This window comes from Sorex fumeus, unplaced genomic scaffold (genome assembly GCF_029834395.1).
Source record: "Sorex fumeus unplaced genomic scaffold, SorFum_2.1 ptg000047l, whole genome shotgun sequence".
In the NCBI taxonomy this organism is placed as follows: domain Eukaryota; kingdom Metazoa; phylum Chordata; class Mammalia; order Eulipotyphla; family Soricidae; genus Sorex; species Sorex fumeus.
Window position 1 is genome coordinate 1,349,797 of NW_026606104.1, and position 23,053 is coordinate 1,372,849.

Genomic DNA, 23,053 nt, shown 5'->3' on the forward strand with positions numbered 1-23,053 from the left:
GCTTGGAGTATCACGTTTCACTCAAATGAGAGAAAGAATCTGGAGTTCCAACCTCCATCTACAGTCAAGTGTCAGGGACACTGTCTTGTTTGCCAAGGCATCGAAAATCAGATGGGTTGGACACGTAATGAGATTTGGAGACAATTGCTGGAGTAGAGCCATTACCGACTGGATTCCACAGGATGTCAAAAGACCGTGTGGCCGCCCACCTTCAAGATAGACAGACTTCTTCGTCAAGACCCTGAATGATTGGTTTGAGGCTCTTTGTGTTCCTAGAACAAGCAGACGCCATTGGGCTACACTAGCACGTGAAAGGGACGAATGGAGACGTTACTGGTGCCTGCTGCAGCAAATCAATGATTAACGGGATGTCAAGTGATCAAGTGAATTAAGTGGTATTCTAATACTGAAGATAGTATTGACTTCAATATTATCTCTGTTCAACAGACATAGAAAATACTTTTTTAAAATTTATTTATTTATTTATTGAATCGCTGTGGGAAAAGATACAAAGCTTACAGGTTTTTGTCTCGGTCATGCAAATATCAATCACATTTCCCTTTACCAATACTTATTTTTCACCACGAAGAACCCCAATAAAACCCCACCCCCCAATGCCTGTGGGGCAGATGAATTCTAGTTAACACTCTATCTACTTTGACTAGCTTCATTGTTTTGATAAAAGTTGCACCATTATTATTTAGACTTTACCCAACCCCCCCCCCCCCCAATCAGCCATGCTGAAAAAGCATTGTGAAATTATTTGATTTCTACAGCTGGGTTCAAGAATTAAATGATGTCGTGGTTTTGGATTTCTGCTATTTTACTTATTAACCCTGGAAGTATTTCTACTGAGAGTCAGATAATTAAGAGATTGGTTTCTGTGCTCTGGAGTCATGGCCGTGCCGGAGAGCCGCTCGTGGGGGGCAACTGGTGACCTCGGTAGGGCATGAAGGACGGGCTGGAATGCCCCCCGTCCCATGAGGTTTCAGTCATGCCCCCACCCCCGGCTCAGACCTGCTCTCCACAAGGCTCCCATGCGGCCGCCATCTTTCTTTCCAGAGAGGAGAAGGCGAATGGAGCAACACCCTTTCCCCTCCGGGCAGGCATGATGGCCTGGATCAACGCATAGTCCATTCGGAAAATACTTTTTAGAATCTTCTAACATAATATGAAACTATGGAACACTAGAGAGTTCTTCATGAACTTCAAGGAGGGCACTTTTGTACAAAATTTTCTTAGATAAAATTATTGCATGGTCCCCAATCACTCCAGGAGTGATCTCTGTGCTCAAGGTAAACACTGAGTACCACCAAGTATGGTTCAAAAGCCACCCACCCAATTATCGCATAATCCTTAAGTAAGGAGTGTTTCTCAACCTTTTTCCAGCCATCGAAACTTCTGACTTCATTTCATTCTTCTGCGCCACTCTTCACCTATGTTCCCAAGTTCTATGCTCTGTTCCTTGCCCCTGGTTTAGAAATGCTGACGTGAGGTAATGATTCCAAAGAACAGGTGTGTATAATGTGTTCAGAAAGTAGTGCCTAAGGAGGTAAAGTTCCTTAAACACTAAATATACAAATTACATACAAATAATTCCACTATCAATAAAAGGTTTTAGGAAGAACTAATAACCTCCAAGGGTTTTGTTATTTACTTTTCAATAAAGACTCAAGTTTCAATGCCAAGCACGAAATGTCTACAACCTAGAAATCTTATCTCAGCATTTAAAAAGATGTTTATTATCCCTGAGAACTGCCAACAAAGCTATTAAGGTGCTACTTTACTTGACGATAAACCACCCACCCTGATTTATTCTTACCAAGTTAGGACGATAGTATGATGATGGTAGGAATACATAGTTAGAAGGTCCAAGGAATGGTATTTGTAGGTGAGTTTCCCTCCTTGGCAGCCAAAAATCTCCAGAACTCAATCACCTGCCATACTCACGACCATTCTCCACAGGCTTGGATGAACCTCACCCGTAAGTGAATCTGCTGTATAATCATTCTAAAATTTAGAAATCCTGGACTGCACAGCCACATTTGCAGCCACACAACCTCTCATAATCTACACCATTGATGTACCACGAGTAACACATACAAGGACTTAATGGCTCCAGGATGAAATACAATAATCTTCACACACTTTCCTGTAAAGGAACTTGATTGGACCATTTTAATGGAGTATGCATAATAAGCAACGCAAAGTTAATTGTTTCAGTTCTGCTTTGGGGTGCAAGGTTTGAGATTTGGGGTGGGAAAGTGCAATGTTGGTGGGATTGGTGTTTGAATATTAAATATAATGAATTATTGTGAAAACTTTATAAAAATAAAATTAAATTTTAAAAAAGAATCTATTAACCTAAGATGGCTAATCAGGACAAATATATTTGAAGTCAGAAGAATTATTGTTGCTGAGCATAATGAGTAAGAGAAATCTGTAACAGTCTATTGCGACGTCAGTAGACATTGCAGCTATACCAATTTGGAGTTAGGACCCAAAAAAGGTGTTTAAAATGGCATTGAAATGATTGGAAAGAGATGATTAAGAAATTGCTAAAGGAAAGGTGAATGAAATGAGAAAAATCAAGGATGGTTTTACATTTACTCTTTCCCAAAGCAAATTGTTTTCTATTCCATCCCATATGTCAGTTTGTCAGTTACCGTCTGAATAGTTTTAATATTAAGTAACTCACAAGTTGAAAAATCAACTTACGTTTGTTGAACAATTCTGATGGTCAGAAAAAAATCTAATCTTTGCTAAAACATTTATGTAGCCATAGTTTAAAACTTTGTCATTGACTCTAGTTCTGTCCATGAAGTAACAAAGAATAAAATTGTCCCTTTGGGACTGGAGAACAAACAACAATGGGTAAGATTTTTATGTAGCCCATCTTGGTTCAGTTCCTGCCAGGAGTTATCCCTGAGCATAGAGCCAGGAATAAGTCCCGAGCACTGCTAGGTATGACCCAAAAACCAAAACAAAGCTGCCTCTTACATAATATATTGATTCAATATTTATGATAGCTATAATATTTTTCCTATTATTTCTCTTTTTGCAGATAAATATCCTAACTTAGAAGTTATGGAGGCCACGTGACTTGGTATCTTGAGAATACAGGCCTGCTGGCTTACTCAAGGAGCAGAAGGCCAGAGTATTCGCTTTACCTCTACTGCAATGTCAGTACCATGATCTAGTACCATCTCGATTGGCAGTTTGGGGAATATCATGGGATCTTTGGGGGATGTCTATTCAGACCATGGCCACCAGTATCATTTTCTCAGGAGATAGAGCCCTCTTTGATTTTTCTGTGTGTGTGTGTGTGTGTGTGTGTGTGTGTGTGTGTGTGTGTGTGTTTGGGGGCAACACACACAGCAATGCTCAGAACTTACTCCTGGTTCTATGGTCAGGGGTCATTCCTGGCTGTGCTGGGGAACCATAACAGAGTTGATTTTCAAAGATAAGTCTCTCTGACTCCCTTTACAGCATAATACTGCCAGCAAAAAGGGATGTCACAATTAACTTGAAGAGGATCCTCATGAACTGGGGCTGTTGCTTAGTAGCCAGTTTGAGCTTTACCTTTCCTTTTCTTGGTTGAAGGTCAGTTATGAGAATGGTGAATTACAGTGATTGTACCAATGAAAAACATCACGTTTTCAGAAACTTCCCACTGGCAGCCAAGCTGGGTAAAATTATCTGAGGAACTTTCACGTCTTCGGTCAGGTAAAAACTCAAAAGCAGCTGCAGATTCACCATCGACCCCCAGCCTGTTACCATTTCGGGAATTTATTAAAGGTAACTATTAGGTTAGCTATACCTGTTTTTGAAGTTTATGTAAATGTACCCATATTTTGTGTTAAAATTCAAGTCTGAATTATTTTATTCAACATTGTGAGGTTGTATTATTGTAGATGAAAGATTTTATTAAATTTTTTAAAATTTTTATTAGTGAGACACCATGAGGTACAGTTGCAAACTTACAAATTTTTGTGCTTGCATTTCAGTTATATAATGATCAAATACCCATCCCTCCACCAGTGCCCATTTCCCACCACCACTATAGACCAAACATGATTTTATTAATTTTTACTGCTCAAAGTGTTTCTTTATAAGAACATTCCTACTGAACATTTGGTTCACTCTGTGACTGTCATGCTGCTCTTACTGTTCTTGTACACTCTTTTAGTACACAATTGTATGCATTTCTGCAGAATAGATACCAAAAAGTATAAATTATCAGGTCATAGGGATGCTTGTATACAGTTTCAGTGAATTCTATCAGTATTTTTAAAAAGTATTTATATTTACTAAAACTTTATTTAATATTTCTTGTGCTCCATGTCCTCAGCACCATTTGTTACCTATCATTTTGATTTTGAAGTAGGTATCATTTTTGTTTTAATTTTCATTTCCTTCATGACTAATGAAATTTAATATTTTTTATGTTTATTGGTGACTTGAATATTCTTTTTTCTATGGTTCTTATTCAAGAATTTTATCCATTTTGTTAGTTTTCTTATTCTTCTGTGATAGTCTGGTATGTTCTAGATATACATTATTAAATTGAAATGTGTAAGTAATGTGTTAAATTTTTCATATTCTGGTGCCTTATTAAAAAACAGTGAAGAGGATTTAACCCCCCACACCTCGTATGGTCCCTCAGCATCAACAGGAGTGATACTTGAGCATAGATTCAGGAATAATCCCTAAGCACAGATGACTGTGACCCAACCCATCCTTTTTAAATACTGAAAAGAAAAATGTGAGGTTAATTTTAATATATTATTTAAACCATACATAAAATATTATCATTTCAATATGGTCCTCATGAAATTTATTGAAATATTGTAAACTCGTTTTTAGCCTACATATTTAAAGTGTATACATATTTTAAAAATACTATTATTATTATTTGGGTTTTGGGCCACACCCAGAAGTGCTAAGTGATTGCACCTGACTTTGTGCTCAAGAGTTACTCCTGAAGGGGTTTGGGGAACCATATGGGTGCCAGGGAATGAACCTGAATCTGTCATGTGAGATGCAATACCTTACCACTGTACTATCTCTCTGGCCCCTAAGTCTTTTACACTTATACCTTCTTAGCTTGGACTAATCACATTTGGTGTACTCAATTGTTACATACAAATAAATATTAGACATTGACAGAACTTTATTTATTTTGTTTCTATTTCCTCTCATATTCTGGCTTACATTATTTTTTTTTAATTTTAGAATTTTTATTTTATTGAATCACTGTGAGCTAGAGCATAAAGCTGTTGATGATTGGGTTTCAGTCATACATGTTCAAAGACTCATTCCTCCACCAGTGCAATTTCCCAGCATCAATGTCCCCAGTTTCCCTCCCACCCCACCAAAACTCCCCCCACACCAACCTGCCTTTATGGCAGGCACCACTGTTCTCTGTCTTTTTCTCTCTCTCTCTCATTTTAGATATTATGGTTTGCAATACCGATGATGAAAGGCTATTATGTATATCCCTTTACCTACTATCAACACTCATTCTTGTCCAGAGTGATAATTTCCAACTAATGTTGTCATAATGGACCCTCTATCTTAACTACCCTCCACCCTCCACACCCTTATGGTAATTTCCAACTATTGACCAGTCCTCCTGGCCCATTTTCCCTGGCCTTGGTTATCAGTTTTATACTATCTTTTTTTTAATATATGCCACAAACGAATACAGTCTTTCCATATCTTTCCGTCTCCTTTTGACTCATTTGACTCAGCCTGATACTCTCAAAGTCCATTCACTTATAGGCAAATTTCATGACCTCATTTTTCCTAACACTTGTATAATATTCCGTTGTGTAAATGTACTTTAGTTTCTTTATCCAGTCATCTGTTTTCAGGCACTCAAGCTGTTTCCAGATTCTGGTTATTGTGAATAGTGCTGCAATGAACAAAGAAATGCAAATGGTGTTTTTGGACCTCCAGGGTATATTCTCAAAGTGGTCAAAAGGGAGCTCAATTTCTAGTTCTTCTGATGAATATCTCTATTGTTTTCAGAAAAGGCTGGATCAGTCAGCATTCCCATGAACAATGAAGGAGACTGCCTTTCTCCCCACATCCTTCCCAGAACTGGTCGCTACTATTCTCTTGGATGTGTGCCAGTTTCTGAGGTGTGAGATAATATCTCATTATAGTTTTGATTTGAATCTTCCTGATAATTAGTGATGAAGAGCATTTTGTTTATGTGCCTTTTTGTCATTTAAATCTCTTCTTTGAGAAAGTTTCTGTTCATTTCTTCTTCCCATTTTTTGACGGGGTTGGAATTTTTTCTTGTAAAGTTTCCTGTTTATCTTTGATTAATCCCTTATTAGATAGATGTTGAACAGTTTTCCTTTTCCATGGGCTGTCTTTGTACCTGAGTCAGTGTTTCTTTTGAGGTGCAGAAGCTTCTTAGTTTAATGTAGTTCCATTTGTTAATCTTCACTTCCACTTCCTGGGTCAGTGGAGTTTCATCTTTGAAGATGCCTTTGAGGGTTTTGCTTATGTTTTCTTCTCTGTACATTGTGAATTCAGGTCTGATGTTGAGGTCTTTATTCCATTTTGATCTGACTTTTGAGCATGGCATTAGATAGAGGTGAGAGTTCTTTTTTTGTTTTTTTTACATGTAGCTGTCCAGTTTTCCCAGCTTGTTGAAGAGACTTTCCTTGTTCCATTTTATATTTTTTGCCCCTTTATCAAAGATTAAGTGATATATTTGAGGGTCTATGCCATAATATTCAACTCTATCCCAGGTTTATCTTTATTCCAATACCACGCTGTTTTATTTTATTTTATTTTATTTTATTTGCTTTTTGGGTCACACCTGGCGATGCACAGGGGTTACTCCTGGATCTGCACTCAGGAGTTACTCCTGGCGGTGCTCAGGGGCCCATATGGGATGCTGGGAATTGAACCCAGGTCGGCTGCGTGCAAGTCAAACACCCTACCCGCTGTGCTCTCTCACCAGCCCCCACGCTGTTTTAATTACTATGGCTTTGTAGAACAGTTTGAAGCTGGGGAAGGTGATGTCTCCCATCTTCTTTTTTTCCCAAGGATTGCTTTAGCTATTCGCGGGGGTTCATTGTTTCATATGAATTGCAGAAGTGTTTGATCAATTTTTTTGAAAAATGTCATGGGTATCTATCGGGACTGTATAATGCTTTGGGGAGTATCGCAATTTTGACAATGTTAATTCTCCCAAGCCATGAGCAAGGGATATGTTTCCATTTCCTCATGTTCTCTTTTATTTCTTGAAATAGCGTTTTGTAGGTTGTGTGTGTGTGTGTGTGTGTGTGTGTGTGTGTGTGTGTGTGTGTAGGTCTTTTGCCTCCTTAGTTAAGGTGATTCCAAGGTATTTGAATTTCTGTGAATGGGATTTTTTTTAAATATCACTTCCCTCTCTTTCTTTATTTGCAAATAGAAAATTCATGAACTTTTGGGGATTGATTTTGTAACCTGACATTCTACTATACAAATCTATTGTTTCTAGGAGCTTTTTGGTAGAGACTTTAGGGTTGTCTGAGTATAATATTATGTCATCTGCAAATAGCGAGAGCTTGAATCCTTTCCTATTTGAATGCCCTTAATATCTTTTACTTCCCTAACTGCCATGGTGAGTATTTTCAGTACTGTGTTAAACAGAAGTGGTAGGAGTGGGCAATCTTGTCTTGTCCCCAAGCCTAGGGGGAAGGGTTTTTTTTTCCCCATTGAAAATAATGCATGTTGTGGGCTTGTGGTAGATGTCTTTGACTATGTTGAGGAAAGTTACTTCAACTCCCATTTTGTTGAGAATTTTTATCAGGAATGAGTGTTAGATCTTGTCAAAACGTGGGTTTTTTTTTTGCATCTATTGATATGATCATATGTTTTTTTATCTTTTCTTTTATTGATATGGTATACTATGATGATTGGCTTGAGAATATTAAACCATCTTTGCATCCCTGGGATGATTCCTACTTTGTCATGGTGTATAATATTTTTGATGACTTGTTGGATTCTCTTTGCTAATATTTTGTTGAGGATAATTACATTCATCAGGGATCTTAGGGATCTCTGTAATTTTCTTTCTTTCTTTCTTTCTTTCTTTCTTTCTTTCTTTCTTTCTTTCTTTTTTTGTGGTGTCCCTGTCTGCTTTGGGTATCAGGGTGATTTTTGCCTCATAGTAACTGGGAGTGATTTCTATTTCTTCAGTTTCCTGAAAAAGCTTGAAAGGATTGGCAGTAGATCCTCTTTAAGGTTTAAAAGAATTCACTAGTGAATTCATCTGGGCCTAGGCTTTTGTTTTTGGGAAGACTTTTGATCACCATTTCAATTTCCTCAATGGTGATAGGTCTGTTCAGGTATTCAAAATCTTCTTGCTTCAGTCTTGAGAGTTTGTAGAATCCAGAAATTTACCATTTCTTCAGGGTTCTCTTGTTTTCTTCATTTAAGATGTTTTGAAGTAATCTCTGATGATCCTATGGATTTCTGCATTTTCTGTTGTGCTGGCCCCCTTTGCATTTCTCATACAGATTATTAGGTTTCTCTCTCTGTTTCTTTGTGAGTCTTGCTGGTGGTTTATGGATCTCTTTTATTTTCTTGAAGAACCAACTCTTGGTTTTGTTGATTCTTTGGACTGATTTTTGGAATTCCAGATCATCAATTTTTGCTTTAAGTTTTTATTTCCTTCCTCCTGCCTGATTTGGGCTCCTTTTGTTCATCATTTTCCAAGATCTTAAGCTGTGAGGTTAAGTTATTGATGTGGCCTTTTCTACCTTCTTGATGAACGCTTACAGAGCTATAAACTTTCCTCTTAACTTTGCTTTTGCTGTGTCCCACAAGTTCTGGTCATTTGTGTTCTCATCCTCATTTGTTTCCAGGTATCTTTCGATTTCCTCTTTGATTTCCCCTGTAACCCACTGGTTCTTCAGCAGTGAACCTTTTAATTTTCAGGTGTTTGATTTGATATTCTCTGTTTCTGTGTGTGATTCACTTCTATTTTCAGTGCATCATGGTCTGAAAAGATAGTAGATATAATTTCTATTCTCTTAATTTTATGGAGCTATGTTTTGTTATATGACTTACATTCTCACTCTACTAAATGGTACCTATCTCTAATTAGCACTTTGAAATAGTTGCAATGTAAAAAAAATGCTAAAGCAGTATTTAGAATTCCCAATTGGTACAGAATTTTCAAAAAGAATGGGAGAGAGCCAATAGTCTATGATGGAAAGATAGTAGGACTTTGGAGGTGGGCATGATAACACCTAAAACATGTAAATAAAACGTAAATATTTATTATTTTAAAATAATATTAGCGCTGCACTGTTCACTGTTCTCCTTTTGTTCGTCGATTTGCTCGAGCAGGTACCAATAACATCTCCATTGTGAGACTTGTTACTGTTCTGGCATATCAAATACCCCACGGGGAGCTTGCCAGGCTCTGCCATGTGGGAGGGATACTCTCGGTAGCTTGCCGGGCTCTCCAAGAGGGACAGAGGAATAGAACCTGTGTTGGCCATGTGCAAGACAAATGCCCTACCCACTGTGCTATGGTTCTAGCCCTTACAATAATATTAAAGTCTTATAAACCAGTATTACCTCAACTATATATTTAAAACAAACCAAAGAATACCCTATACCCTCACCCAAATTCCTAAATTATCAAATGTTACTTTTCTTTTCTCTTATATATTGAATACATATTTTTATATAGATATACACATTTCTGATATGACCAACCTTCCAAAATCCCTACTGTCACATTCCCAACCTTATCTATTATGACCATTCAATTAAACAGCGCATCAACAATATTATGTCACTGCTGCTAAATTTATAAACTTTAAACTTTATCTACAGTCCAATATAGTATCTTTCCTTTGTCACTCAGAATCCTATCTAGGAATATTTATTTCTTTAGATCAGCATGCTTCCATCAACATCATTCTATCTAGAGTATACTGTTGGCCTGTTTTCTCTTTACAGACTTATCTTAATGAACACATACCTTTCATTTTGTAGAAGAAATTAAGTTGCCCTCAACTTGTCAATTATTTTAGATTGTGAAAATTGGTTAAGCAATTCCAAACTCAATTGCCCCTTAATTTTCAAAGTGATTTGTAGTGATGCCACCTTGGTTTCTGATATTCATAATGTGGGTTATCCCTTGCTCTCCCTTTCCTAAATTAAACAAGCTAAATATTGTTTGCCAATTTTTATCTTTTTTCAAAGAACTAGCTTTTGTCTCGAGTCTTTGTTGTTACTGTGTTAGGCATATCAAATACGTCACGGGGAGCTCAGCTTTTGTCTCATTGGCTTTCTCTATTAAGATTTTGTTTTTAACATTCTGAAATCAATCAACATAATCCATCATCTCAACAAAAGAAAATATAAAAACCATATGATCATATCAATAGATGCAGAGAAAGCATTTGATAAGATCCAGCATCTGTTTATGATAAAAACATTCGCCAAAATGGGTATAGGGGGACTTTACTCAATATAATTAAAGCCATCAACCACAAGCCTACAGCAAGACTCATCCTCAGTGGGGAAAAACTGAGAGCCTTCCCCCTAAGATCAGGGACAGACAAGGATGCCCGCTCTCTCCACTGCTGTTCAATATAGTACTGGAAGTACTTGTGATAGCAATTAGGAAAGGAAAAGATATTAAGAGCATCCAGGTAGAAAAGGACGAAATCAAGCTCTCACTATTCGCAGATGATATGATGCTATTCTTAGAGAACCCTAAAACCTCTACCAAGAAACTCCTACAAACAATAGACTTGTACAATAAAGTTGCAGGCTATAAAATCAATACCCAAAAGTCCATGGCTTTCCTAACACAAATAGTGAGAGAGAAGAAAGTGACATGAAAAAACAATCCTGTTCACAATTGTGCCCAGAAAATCAACAATCTAGGAATTAGCTTAACTAAGAATGTAAAGGACCTGTACAAAGAAAACTACAAAATGCTACTTCAGAAAATAAAAGAGGACACAAGGAAATGGAAAGATATCCCCTGCTCATGGATCGGGAGAATTAACATAGTCAAAATGGCAATACTTCCCAAAGCATTGTACAAATTCAATGCTATCCCTATAACGATACCCATGACTTTCTTCAAAGAAATGGAGCAAACACTCCTGAAATTCATATGGAACAATAAGCCCCCACAAACAGCTAAAGCAATTCTTGGTAAAAAGAAAATGGGAGGAATCAACCTCCCTAACTTCAAACTCTACTACAAAGCAGTAATAATTAAAACAGCATGGTACTGGAACAAAGACAGAGCTGCCTTTGGAACAGGGTTAAATATACTAAAATCTCCCCCCAAGCATATGATCATCTAATCTTTGATAAGGGAACAAGAAATGTGAAGTGGAGCAAGCAAAGCCTCTTTAACAAATTAATCACTTGATCACTTGACTTCCCGTTAATCATTGATTTGCTCAAGCGGGCGCCAATAATGTCTCCATTCATCCCTGTCGCGTGCTAGTGTAGCCCAACGGCGTCTGTTCATTCTAGGAACATGAAGAGCCTCAAACCAATCGTTCAGGGTCTTGACGAAGAAGTCTGACCATCTTGTAGGTGGGCGACCACACAGTCTTTTGACGTCTTGTGGAATCCAGTTGGTAATGACTCTAGTCCAGCAGTCATCTCCAAATCTCATTACATGTCCAGCCCATCTGATTTTCGATGACTTGGCAAACGAGACAGTGTCCCTGATTCTTGACCGTCGACAGAGGTCGGAACTCCAGATTCTTTCTCTCATTTGAGTGAAACGTGATACTCCAATCATAACTCTTTTGATTCCTCTTTGGGAGACCCAAATAGAGTTCTCATCCTGTTTTTGTAGGGCCCAGGTCTCTGAGGCATATGTGTATCCATTTCAGAATCCTCCGTGAGTTGTATTACAGATTCACTACTAGGATCTCACCATTCTACAAAGAAGTGATCATCCATGTCAAGAGAGGGGTTCAGCAGGGTGATAACATTTCTCTGAAACTCTTCAGTGCCACCCTCAAGAACGTCATGTGACCACTGGAATGGGAAGGAGTGAGAGTGCAGATAGACAGTCAGTAACTACACCACCTCCGCTTTGCTGATGACATCATTCTAATAACACCAAAACTTTAGCTAAGCAGCACAAATGTTGGCCGACTACAACCGTGAGTGTGGAAAGGTCGGACTCCAGCTGAATCTCACGAAGACAATGTTCATGAGAAACAGTCTTGTTCCTGACATTTCATTCGCTCTCAACGGAATGAATATCTCCGAATGCAACAGTTATGCGTACCTAGGTCGAGAAGTCAACATGACGAATGATCTAGCATCTGAGTTGCACAGGAGGAAGAGAGCAGCTTGGAACGCCTTCAAGAACGTTGAAGAAATAGCTAAGAGGATGAAGAACCTCTGGCTCCAGGCACATCTCTTTGATTCCGCTGTTCTTCTTTTTTAACAAATTATGCTGGCAAAACTGGACAGCCACATGCATAAAACTGGGCTTAGGTCTCTGCCTAACACCATGTACAAAAGTAAGATCAAAATGGATTAAAGATCTCAACATCAGACCAGAATCCATAAGGTACATTGAAGATAAAGTTGGCAAAACCCTCCATGACACTGAAACTAATGGTATCTTCAAAGATGTCACACCACTGGCCAAGCCAGTGAAAACAGAGATAGACAAATGGGACTATCTTAAACTAAGAAGCTTCAGCACCTCAAAAGAAACAGTGACCAAAATACAAAGACAGCCTACAGAATGGGAAAGGATATTCACCAAATACACACTTGAAAAGGGGTTGATATCAAGGATATACAAGTTCTGGTTGAACTCCACCAGAAGAAAACATCCACCCCCATAAAAAAAATGGGGCGATGAAATGAACAGAAACTTTCTCAAAGAAGAAATCCGAATGGCTAAAAGGCACATGAGAAAATGCTCTACATCATTAATCATCAGGGAGATGCAGATCAAGACACCAATGAGATATCATTTCACACCACAGAGACTGGCCCACATCCAAAAGAACAAATCAGCCAGTGTTGGCGCGGATGTGGCAAGAAAGGGACCCTCCTTCACTGCTGGTGGGAATGCCGACTGGTTCAGCCCTTTTGGAAAACAGTATGGATGATTCTCAAAAAATTAGAAATTGAGTTCCCATTTGACCCAGCAATACCACTCCTGGGAATATATCCCAGAGAGGCAAAAAAGTATAGTCGAAGTGACATCTGCACTTGTGTGTTCATTGCAGCACTGTTTACAATATGAGAAAAATATGAATATGAGAAAAAATCTGAGTACCCGAGAACAGATGACTGGTTAAAGAAACTTTGGTACATTTACACAATGGAGTACTATGTAGCTGTTTGAAAAGATGAAATCATGAAATTTACATACAAGTGGTACTACATGGAAAGTAGCATACTAAGCGAAATGAGTCAGAAAGAGAGGGACAGACCTAGAAAGAGTGCATTCATCTGGGGAACATAAAGTAACAAATTAGGAGACTAACACCCAAGAATAGCCGAGATAAGTACCAGGAGGTTTACTCCATGGCTTGGAGGCCAGCCACACACGCTAGGGGAAAAGGCAGCTCAGATAGAGAAGGGAGCACCAAATGAAGGGTGTTGGGAGGATCCTCCCAGGATGGGAGATGCGTGCTGAGAGTAGAGTATAGATGGAACATGATTGACACTCAATGCCTCTTTTGCAAACCACAGTGCCCAAAAGGAGAGAGAGAACAAAAGGGAATGCCCTGCCACAGAGGCAGGGTGGGGTGGGGGGGATGGAGGATGGGAGGGATACTGGGATCAGTGGTGGTGGAGAATGGGCACTGGTGGATTGTATAACTGAAACCCAAGCACAAAAATTTGTAAGTCTACAACTGTACCTCATGGTGTTTCACTAATAAAAATTTTTTTAAAAAATTTTCTTTTTAATTTTATTGCTTTCAGTTTTAATTTCTAATATTTTTAACTTTTTCTTGCTTTGGACTAAATTAGCTCCTTTTTCCTATTTTCTTAAGATGAAAATTAATTTATTTTAGATATTTCTTAATAGCTAATTTTATAAACCAACCTCTAAGAATTGCTTTTTCTGTATCCTACAACTTTTGATGTCATGTTTTCAAATTAAAAATATTTAGAATTTTTTTCAGAAATTTCTCTTTTGATCCATGTATTATTTAGAAGTGTACTGTTGAACAGAGAATATACAGAGGTTTAGATGCTTGCCTTGCACAGGACTAACCCCAATTCAATCCCTGGCACTGCTTATGGTCCTCTGAATACCACTAGGTCCCCTGAACACAGAGCCAGGAGTAAACCCTAAGCAGTGCCTGCTGTCCCCCCAAAAATAACAAAAGCATGCTACTTAATTTACATTATTTTGAGATTTTCCACTTGCCTTTCTATTATTCATTTTTGCATTTTTAGAATATATGTTATTTTTGGTTTGCTAGTAATTGTTCTTTAGTTTGTTCATTTTGGGTCATACCTGACAACTGTTGTATATTCATGGTCCAGAATGTGATCAGTCTTAAAGAATACCTCATTTGAGCTTGGAAGAATGTGTTTTCTGCCCTTGCTGGATTAAAAAAAAAATCTACATATGTCTGTTGTATCCCTGTGATTAACAGTGTTGTTAAATTCATTTTGTTTTGTTTGGGAGGATTTTGTTTTGGTTTTGGACCACACCCAGCAGTGTTCAGGGTTTATGCCTGGCTCTGACCACAGGGATCATTCCTGGCAACTCTGGGGCCCACATGAGTTGCTGGGGACAGCATTGTTCAGGGAAAGCCCCCTTCCTGCTATACAATCGCTCTGGCCTCCATGTTCTTACTGAGCTTCTGCTTGCTGGCTTTGCCCATATGTTAGAGTAGGTGGATGTATTGTTCAACTATATTGCAGATCCACCTGATGTCCGGTGGGTCCTGTGGATGGCTCGTGAAGTGGGGGGGAGGAGAAAGACGGTCACTTTCTCCTGATCTGCCTCTGCCACCCAGGACCTAGGGTTACTGGGTTCTTGTATCGCCCCCGCAGAAAGTAATTTCAGGAGGAAAAATTTCAGCAGTGAAAGTACACAGTTTTTATTTGGAAGTTTTGAAGGGAAGGAGGGAGGGAAACTGTGAGAGAGTGGAGAGTAACTCAAGAGAGTGGGCAAGACAGAACCCGGGCTTCTCCAAGGGCGGAGAGAGCCCCTACATACATCCCAGAATTAGATATGAAAGCACGAAAGTACACATCTCAAGACCAGAGATGGCTACGACACATGTGCTCAGGCACCACATGTGGTTGACCTCTGGGCACAAGCAGCATATGAGAGGGCTTCCTTTGTCCAAGGTGGTCTTTATAGGATTTCTCCAACCTGCCCCCACAAGGCCCTTCTACCTAGGTAAAAGTCCCTTGCTAAGATTACCAAGTGGCTTGGGAGTGGTGGTGATCTTTGAAATTCCTTTCCTGGGCTTTTGATCCCGCTGGAGCTTCTGTTGGAGGAGGGGTTTAGCATCCTCAGGGTCTATTACTACTGGCACTGGCACCAGTTCTCCATGAGGTCAGGGCTATTATTATATCCCAAGAAATTTACTCCATTGCCTGGGATCAGGGAAGGGTCGGTCCCTATCTGCCTGCCTGCCTACATCACACCGGTCTCCTTAAAGTTCCATCAGCTTTGTTTTTCAAGCTTGATGTTTATTGAGAATTATTTGCCTTCTTGGAGAACTCAACCCTTTGCTGTTATGCAATCTATGTAAATTACATGACTACTCTTCTTACTTTGAAGTCACTCTGCTCACGTAAGTGATAGCATTATATTTTATTCCTTCCATTTACTTCAAGATTTGTCTTTACTAAAGATTTATCTTTATGTTTAAAGTACATTTCTTATAGACAGTATATAGTAGTTTTCTTCTCCACTATGACGTATTCTCCACTTCTATACTTCTCCACTATTCTATACTTCTCCTCTAAGTATTTACATCTCCTATACTTCGTGTATGTAGACCACTGACACTCAAAACTAATATTCAAAAGTGAAAAAGAAATGCGTTTCCACACCAATGCGTTTTTGAAATCGCTTGCCTCCTTGCCAGGACCACCCCCGCTCCCCCTTCCCCCCCACCCCTCCAATCTCCACTGCCTGGGTGAGCAATCCCCCCACTCACAGCCAACCAACCCCTAGAGGGCCACTGCGGGCCAGGGAGATGCGATTCCGCCTCCCCAGCCCTGCCCTCCTCTCCTCGGGTGAATTGGCTGGACCGGCTTGTAGCCACGCCCCTCGAGGAAAGTTCTGCGCCTTGCTTCTGCAGGCGTTCCCTTAGCAACACTGTACATAAACGTAGCCAAAGCGCACGCGCAATATGTACTACGGCAAATGTGAGCAGGGATGGAGAAAAGGAGGGCAGGAGGAGGAAGGGGAGCCAGAAAAGGATAAGGGGTGGTGGTGGGATGCGGAAGTAGGGGTGGGGGAGGGGATGTTGGTGATGCTTTGGCTCCTGTCTACAGTGAGGTGGGCTTTGTCTTCTGAGCCTGGTGGCATCTCTTGTCTCCCACCTGCTCCCAACATCCTCACTTAGGGTGAGAGGCTTCCACTTATGGTGAATTTCTACTTTTTCTTGACCTTCAGACAAGCAGGTTAGCCACCCTTTTGGAACATGTCAACCAAGGAAGCTCTTCCCCTTCCACGGTCCCTTAACCTTGTTGGGGCACGCGTTTCTTCCCATCAGGGGAGCGCCCCACAGAGGGCCTGGATACAACATTATAGAAGATGTAAGTATTTACCTTCCCTTCGGTGTGTGTGTGTGTGGGGGGGGTCTCTCTCTCTTCTTTTTTGTTATCTAAAGAAAACGGGATTTTATGGAACAAAGGCTGTGATTTGGCATCTGTAGGGTTCCACACCAGTAGGTGCCTGGTCCTCTGCAACCATCTGCAGGAGTTAATGTCAGAAATTAGAAGAAATTTGTTCCCCTTTTGTGTACCCACCAAATGCAAGCCTTAATGCTATAACGTCTCTAATATATTCTCTGCTCCATCCCCACCTGTAAGCCAATGCCGCATTAGGCCAAAACTAGAGTTTTGGTATGCTGGCCGATCAGTTTCTGAAATATTATCAGACTGACAGTTGCATTGGAGCATATTCAACTCTGTGGCACTCAGAGGAGTGGATTCACTGAAATACACAGTAATGTTACTGACCCTACCTATTAAACCACATTCCTTGTACACATTTTTGTTATGTAATTATTTGTGTGGTCTTGACTGGGAAGAATCAATACCAGAAAAGAAAATCAACTTCTGCAGGTAAACATTGCAAATTCACTTTATTTGATAATAATATTCTCTGTGGTTTGGTTTTTGTTTGTTGTTGGGCTTTTGTTTGTTTTGTTTGTTTTTTCACTTTTTCCCCTGTACTCTATCTAAAGACCTGTGGCTTGGCATACAACCTCAGCAAAATCCCAACCAGCAAAAAAGGATATTCATGTGGAGCCAGAACAACAAGAAGATTTAAAGCATTAAGCAAGGTTAGAAGTGATAATTCTTAATTTTTAGTGTGCTCCATGTTGTTGTTCTGTATATGCATGGGAGAGCAAAGCACAGAGAGTGGCAGGCTACCTAAAATTTTAAAAAATGACATTTAAGAGAAAGCTATTAAAAACCTATATGAAAATTTGGAACATTTGCATTGCAAATGTGACCATGCAAATGTCCTGGGAAAATGGAAAACAATTTTCAGAGGAAACTGTACCAAGGTAGTATTAGTGTTGAGATACCTTACTTAAAATACTGGAATCTTTGTTTATAAGCATCATATTATCATTTCATTAGAGAAAAAAATAGTTCTGGGCCCAGGGATGGAGCTTAAACGGTAAAGCACATATCTTTCATGCTCAAGACCCTGGGTCCATTGTTGAGAGCCACGCTGCATAACCTCCAAGCACCACTGGATGTGACCCTGCAAATTTCCAGCACTATTAGGTTCAAGCACCACTATAAAAACAAAACAAAACAAAACCAAAACCCTCAAACTTATTCACCCTTTGTGTGTTTGAATTTCAAGTGAAATTCTTAAGTACATCATCTTACTCTTGATGAGCATTCTCATGACAAGTTCAAGGAGTCTTGACACTGGCTCTTTAAAAATCTCTAAATGGTATTAAAGAATTAGTACAGCTTATAGGGCTGGAGTGATAGCACAGTGGTAGGGCGTTTGCCTTGCACGCAGCCAACATGGCCGACCCGAGTTCAATTCCTCCGCCCCTCTCAGAGAGCCTGGCAAGCTACCGAGAGTATCTCGCCCACACGGCAAAGCCTGGCAAGCGACCCGTGATGTATTCAATATGCCAAACACAGTAACAACAAGTCTCATGATGGAGACATTACTGGGCCCGCTCAAGCAAATCGATGAACAACAGGAGGACAGTGACAGTGACAGTGACAGTACAGTCTATAGGGTGCTTACCTTACATGTGGCTGACTGGGATTTGATTTCCGGAACCACACATGGTCCCCAAGTCCACCAGGAGTGGTCCCTAAGTGCAGAGCCAAGAGTAAGCCCCGAGCACTGCCAGGTGTGGCCCAAAGACAAATACTTCAAATAGCTTGGTACGGGTAATAGCTGCAATAGGTTATCTGCTTCTCTACCTACCTTGGGTCTATTTGCATGGCGTAAATATTATTTATCTTTAGATAACTGGACCTTATCTTGGTTTCTCTCTACTACTCACCTATTTATATAGTTTGAAGTGCTTAAACCATAATTCATACAAGAATAGAAAGATTAAAAAATAAAATTCTGTTTTTGTACTTAGAAGTTTCTTTATGTATATATCACCCTCTTTAATAAATTGATATTTTTTGGGAACAGGATCTGACACCTGATCCATGCAAATACCAGAGTATACAGGATCAAAAATACAAACAAAATTTTGCTCCATTTAATGTCTTGACACCTCGATTTAAGACACACTTAAAGAACACTTACCCTGGGTAAGTCTCCCCTTTCCGGATACAACTCAGCAAAGAGCAATAGGACAGAAAGTAATCCGAATGAGTTCCATTTACTCTCTACCAATCGAGAAACAACCTATCTTCAAAGAGTTAATCTCTTACCTGCCATATCCTGGGCATTATGGAATATAAATCAGTGATTTATTCAATAAATATCTGATAAACACTTCAAATGCCAGAATTTTGCATTGAACCTATTATACCAGATACTATTTCTGAAAAATCTATTTTGGAGTCCAGACTGAAAATAAAGTTGAGAAGGAAATAAAAAAGAAAATACCAATGGTAAAAAGGAGACAGTGATAGTGTAATTCATTAGTGCAATATTTCTGAGAGCAAATAAAGGGATATTATTAATGGCTACACCAAGACAATGCTCAGGAGCTAGTACTGTCAATGGTAAACCAGAAAATATGGTGACTTGGTGATGTGCACTAAAAAAATGCAACAAGTTAATGATATAATAAGAAGTGATTTAGTGGAGGATTTAGCTGTTGATTTGAAGTCAAAAAGACAAATCTGAACCAGCCCTGTAAATATCTGGGCTAATAGATCCCAAGAGAAAGAAACAGAAAATGCAAAAGCAGTAATCTGGAATGAGATTTGTCGTGAGGAAAAAAGGTTCAAGAATGGCTGTAGAAGTCTGCACGAAGAGGAAATAACAGAAAAGGAAGGGAAATATAGAGGTAGAGTATGTAGACCTTGATCCCAAGGGTGTATGTAAGTGCCATAAGAATACATGAATTTTTAGGGCAAATCCTGATGGTCATTCTTTCACTAATGAGAAATCCAATGATCAAAGAGAGGATGTCACTTTCTCAAGGTTGCAGTAAGGAAGACTGTGTCCACTCCATTATTTTCACCACAGCAATGGGCATACTTACTAAGTTATAGAAATTTTAGAGTCAAACTTTATTCTTCCTGTAGTCAAAACCTAGTTAAATCTTTACCACTAACACCTACTTATAAATACAAGCAAAAGGAATCCCAGGTTTGTCCCATGTTAAATAGCTAATCAGTCTAACTCCTTTCCTAAGAAGTTAGATCTACTTTAGAAGTAGATGTAGTACTGGTGAAATTTATATATTGTTACTTTCTCATTAGACATGATTCTTTACGTTTAATTTCTAGCCCTGGTACATACAATCCAGAGAAAAAGTCACCCTCCAAAGTCACCTGGCCAATGAAATTTGGAGCTCCAGATTGGGCTCAGGTTCCACATCTACAGAGAAGAACCCTAAAAACTGAGGTAATGTTAGATTTTTGAAATCTATTGAATAGTTTCTTTTGTTTTAGAAACTTGAAGCCAAGAAGTGATGAAAGAGCTTCAAGAACCCCTTGTTTGCAGAGCTAGAACACTGATATCACTGAGCTTCCTCAGGCCTCTGTGCTGCCTATCCCTCCCTCTTCCCCATCCTAGGCAACGTCTGCCTATTTTCTATCATTATAGATGTGGTTTTATTTTGAAGGACAGTGTATGAATGAAAGCAGATAGGATGCCTTCTTTTTAAAAAAGAATAAGAAAAGAACTACTTGTTTCCTTGAAATTTATGTGCATGTGCCTAAAAGGTACTTTTTGAAGAGTTATACAATTTCATGAGATTTCTTTAAGGTGCATATGTATTTAAAGAAAAGTCATGTTTTTTTTTTTAACTATCAAGTGATATTCTGTGGGTAGATGGAAAATTATCCCCATATGATTGAGGAAGAAAGCAAGGTTTGGGTGGATTGATTTGTGTAGATTACACAGCCTGAGTTTTAGATATTGCCAACATACCACATGAACATGAGATCACCAAAAATTTGTCTAATATTTTGTTGAGACCATGGATTCTGGGCACTGACTGCCTGGGTTCAAACACCAGGACCAGTATTTACTTATGTGATTCTGGGCAAGTCCTTTAATTTTTCTATGTCTTATTTTTCTTTTCTATGATAATCACAATCAGTCTGATAAGGTTGTAAAGATTGATATCACCTAGAAGGGCATTTGACACAGGAGTTACTCCTGAGCACTGCCAAGTGTAACTGAGAAAAAAAAGAAAAAGGGAAAACACTAAATATATAATCTAGGTTTTCAGTAAGTTTGCCAACTATACCTAAGGGTATAGTTTCCAAGAGAAAAACAAATTTTAGCACAATATACTGCAAAGTAAAATGACAAGAAGTTGATCTGTCATGTTGAAAGAACAGCTCATCTATATTCCCGTGGGTTTGGGGTTGAGCTACAACTATATACTGGCTACAACTATACTGTGGGGTTGAGATTGAGCTACAACTATATACTGGCTACAACTATACTGTGGGGTTGAGATTGAGCTACAACTATATACTGGATACAACTATAGTGTGATGTTATATTTTGCATAGATTAGAACAGCCATATGCAGAGGGTTCTTATGAGAATATTGGCTTTGACACTATTCTTTCATTGCAGCTCTCCACAGACAAAGAATTTAGAAAGCATCGAAACCGTATGGCCTACTTAAGCTTGTATTATTAAGGGTCTGTGACTCCCTTCATGTGTTCCTCCTGCCCACCCAATCTCCAGGATTGAGGACACAACTCCTCTTTCTTCTCTTCATCACTTCCATCATGTCTACCAGCATGAGACCCAGCCTGGGGCAAAGAACTCATAACTACTGCACAGGAACATAAAGATTTATTCTGAGTGTCTCATCTCTGTATTTTTCTTTTTTATGATAATACTGATAGTACTGAGTTGTATCCACATGGGGACAAGTGGCTAGAATGTGGGGTTTTAATTAAATTTTCAATGAATTGATTCTTTTCACTGAAATATGGCTTCACAATTTCTAATTCATTCTTTATTGGGGGCTGGGGCCTGGACCACACCTTGCAGTTCTGACTTGACTCCTGGCTCTGTTTAGGGATCACTCTTGGAGGTTTTGGGGAATCATATGTGATGCTAGAGATTGAACTCAGGTCAGGCATGTAAAAGACAAGTGCCTTACCTGCTGTACTATCTCTCTCATCCTAAGTATACTTTTAAGGTACGAGTTTTATGCTTTCTGTTAGCTCTAGCCTGGGAATGAACTGTAAACATACAACATATCTGATTGGAATTTTGTTTTTTTCTGGGCTTATATTTCAGCTTACCAGATACAGAGGCCAGATGCTTGATCCTTTAAAGGCAGGATCAAGCATGTTTCAGGAACTCTGAAAAATTTCTCAATTTCTTCATAATGCAGTATGAAGGTCTTGATTTGTCTTTTCCAGATATATAAAGCTCACAGAAATAAGAATCCTCCCCATGTTTTCTTATTATTTCTAGTCGGTCTTAACAGATTGAGTTCCTACCAGTAGAGTGCAAGTTCTGGGGATATAGCAATAATCAAAATAGATCCATTCCCTAGCTGGTGTGAAGGAAGAAGGAGACTCTCCAGGGAGGTAAGTGGATTGGCTTTTCATGGTCATGGTCCTCCCATTGTTCATCAATTTGCTCGAGCGGGCCCAGTAACGTCTCCATCGTGAGACTTCTTGTTACTGTGTTTGGCATATCGAATACATCACGGGTAGCTTGCCAGGCTCTGCCATGCGGGCGAGATACTCTCGGTAGCTTGCCAGGCTCTCCGAGAGGGGCAGAGGAATCAAACTTGGGTCAGCCATGTTGACCGCTTGTAAGGCAAACGCCCTATCCGCTGTGCTATCGCTATAGCCCTGGCTTTTCACACTCACATATAAATGAATGACTTCCTTTAACCTCACAAGTTAGTCTGAGATGGGAGAAAGGAGTACGTTTCCAGCATATTTCTATAGCTAGTTGTTTCATAATGATAATGGCTTTTATATATCTTTATAAGTGTGTTTGGGCCGGAGTGATAGCATAGCGGGTAGGGCGTTTGCCTTGCACGCAGCTGACCTGGGTTCGATTCCTCTGCCCCTCTCAGATCCTGGCAAGCTTCCGACCGCACGGAAAAGCCTGTGACGTATTTGATATGCCAAAAACGGTAACAACAAGTCTCACAATGGAGATGTTACAGGTGCCCGCTCGAGCACATTGATGAATAATGGGAGGATGGTG

General features: G+C 39.4%; 1 protein-coding gene across 1 annotated transcript; it reads left to right on the forward strand.

Moving 5' to 3' along the window:
• Positions 1 to 3,641: 3,641 nt before the first annotated feature.
• CIMAP3 (ciliary microtubule associated protein 3) lies at positions 3,642 to 21,675 on the forward strand. Its single transcript, XM_056122786.1, has 6 exons — positions 3,642 to 3,798; positions 16,628 to 16,770; positions 17,424 to 17,522; positions 18,866 to 18,987; positions 20,140 to 20,257; positions 21,446 to 21,675. The coding sequence occupies exons 1-6, from the start codon at positions 3,642 to 3,644 to the stop codon at positions 21,509 to 21,511; spliced, it is 705 nt and encodes a 234-aa protein (XP_055978761.1). The 3' UTR covers positions 21,512 to 21,675.
• The last annotated feature ends 1,378 nt before the right edge of the window (positions 21,676 to 23,053 follow it).